The 2,452-nt window shown below is 44.0% G+C and overlaps 1 protein-coding gene across 2 annotated transcripts in view; it reads right to left on the bottom strand.

The window, feature by feature from the left end:
• Positions 1-1,201: 1,201 nt before the first annotated feature.
• LOC115157540 (epidermal growth factor receptor substrate 15-like 1) overlaps positions 1,202-2,452 on the bottom strand; it is a 60,601-nt gene continuing 59,350 nt past the window's right edge. Inside the window, exons 22-23 of one of the 2 annotated variants that reach the window (XM_029705889.1) lie at positions 2,168-2,184; positions 1,202-1,616 (exon numbers count right to left, since the gene is read on the bottom strand). In XM_029705889.1, the coding sequence (XP_029561749.1) occupies positions 1,485-1,616; positions 2,168-2,184 (149 nt within the window). In that variant the 3' untranslated portion in view covers positions 1,202-1,484. The remainder of the gene's footprint in view (positions 1,617-2,167; positions 2,185-2,452) is intronic. The other variant, XM_029705890.1, reaches the window with a different exon arrangement.

Raw genomic sequence — 2,452 nt, 5'->3', positions numbered from 1 at the left:
TTTCCTTACCAAAAGGAGATTTTCACCAGAAATTAGGAACACAAGCACACTCACTGACAGAGAGAGAGTATGCTATAACTTTAGACTTTTAGCATGAATGTTTTTAAGCAGTTATTTAAGGGTATATTATACAGTTATAACAGTGCATGTACAGATACTTCATAAACCACAAGTGCATGATTTTTCCCTATATAAATAATAAAAATTAAATAAAAATGTTAAAATCTTGGCTATTTCCTCACAACAAATGATGAAGCAAAATAAAGTTAAGCACCCAGAGTCTCCCCATAGAAGAACTACGGGGTCTACTAGAGTCAGAACGACCCTTGACCTTAGCCAAGTCAGAGTTAAGTCACTCTTGATTTAGGCTGTCAGTCAGTCAGGTCGGGCTAAAAAAAAGGAGCTGAGCTGTAGCTGATTTTAGTTGTGATGCAGCTAACTAGAATTAACCATTGAGGCTGACGATGACAAAGAGGTTAAAGACAGGCTTTGGTAGGTTAGTGTTGATAAAGTCTGGCTTCAGTGGAACTGGATCAGTAGAGGGGCTGCTATCCCATCCTCAAATCCTAGGCCCAATCCCAAATCGACCCCTAAACCCTACACCATATGCACTTGTAGAGATCGGAGAAGATTTGATCGGTATAAGCAATATAGTGAAACTTCCACCTAGCCTATCAGAGAGCACGCTGGAGCTATATACAGATTACTTACACCTGTCAAATCCTCTCAGATTAGCATAGGGCACAGGGTTTAGGGGCCGATTTGGGCGCAGGGTTTAGGGGCCGATTTGGGCGCAGGGTTTAAGGGCCGATTTGGGCACAGGGTTTAAGGGCTGATTTGGGCGCATGGTTTAGGGGCCAATTTGGGCACAGGGGTTAGGAGATGATTGGGCCACAGTCTAGAGGGGCTGTTGTCAGAACGTCACAGAGCTGCAGCGGGAGGCTGTTGTCAGAACGTCACAGAGCTGCAGCGGGAGGCTGTTGTCAGAACGTCACAGAGCTGCAGCGGGAGGCTGTTGTCAGAACGTCACAGAGCTGCAGCGGGAGGCTGTTGTCAGAACGTCACAGAGCTGCAGCGGGAGGCTGTTGTCAGAACGTCACAGAGCTGCAGCGGGAGGCTGTTGTCAGAACGTCACAGAGCTGCAGCGGGAGGCTGTTGTCAGGGAGAAGTTGTAGTTGTTGTTAGGGTGTACTCTGGTTTATATTGGGGTGTGTACTCTGGTTTATATTGGGGGGTGTACAAGCATTGTAGTCAAGTCTGAAAACACACTGTCCTCAGGCTCTAGTCAGACGGTAGGATTTAGGCTGTTGAAGAACTACTGCTCCTGGTGAAGCTGTATGTTGTGCTGTACTGTATGATATCAGTTAGTTGCATTGTTTTACTCCGATTGTAACAGGACTGTGGCCAGGAGGTGAGTGTTGTTGTGAGTGTCTAACAGGACTGTGGTTATTGAAGTGAGTCTAATAGGGTTTTTAATAGGGTTTTCATCCTTGCTGAGGGCGATGGCCAGGTCTGGGTCCTTCTGTTCCTGTGGGCGGAGTCTCCTCAGTCTCTCCTGTTCCTGTGGGCGGAGTCTCCCTCTTTGCCCACGCCAGCAGCTCTGACTCACTTCCTGACTACAGGAAGGTAGGGGGACAAGTTACACACTGGATACAAGGGGAGAGATGCCCATAGACACCTGAAGCCCACGTGTCAAAGGGTCTCATACTCAACTTTTACATTTGGAGACAATAGTGAGCGATAAAAACATTTCAGATCAAATGATGGTTTTTGAACTGAGAAGTTGAATTTCAGTAAATATGAACAAAAAAATGAAACAGTGAGTTCCAACTGTGGTAAAACCAGCTCATGATGATTTATTTAATTAATGCTGATTGATAAAATATTGAATTCTTCAAATCGGTGACAAAAAAAAGAGAAAAAAGTTATACATTTTGAGGATTTCTGGTGCTACCAACTGTAACACACCTCCATTTTCTGCTCAGTGTGTAAAGCCACCTTTATTGAAGATGTCAATAGTGATCACCAATCAGAGTGCTCATCAATTCAGGATGTCAATTGTGATCACCAATCAGAGTGCTCATCCATTTAGAGAGTGGAATTTAGAAAGGTTCTTTGTATGCAAAGAATTCCATTTGGTCATCACACCCTTCTCTAGTAAACTTACCTTGACACTTTCCAGTCCTGGGAGAAAAACACATTACAATACAATGCTAAACATACAAATGATTAAAAATAATAACAGGCACCAACACAAATAACGCAGGGCAGATCACACACACACACACACACACACACACACACACACACACACACACACACACACACACACACACACACACACGGACCTAGGTAAACAATATCACCAACAACAAAAAAAGGTAGTAGAATGCAACAAGGAGAAATGCAAAAGAAAATGCAAAGCATCAGATGTACCAGACAGTGTGGAGAC

The sequence above is a fragment of the Salmo trutta genome, chromosome 21 (genome assembly GCF_901001165.1).
Source record: "Salmo trutta chromosome 21, fSalTru1.1, whole genome shotgun sequence".
NCBI lineage: Eukaryota > Metazoa > Chordata > Actinopteri > Salmoniformes > Salmonidae > Salmo > Salmo trutta.
The sequence above is the reverse complement of the archived record's forward strand: the minus strand, read 5'-3'. Positions and strand labels throughout refer to the sequence as shown.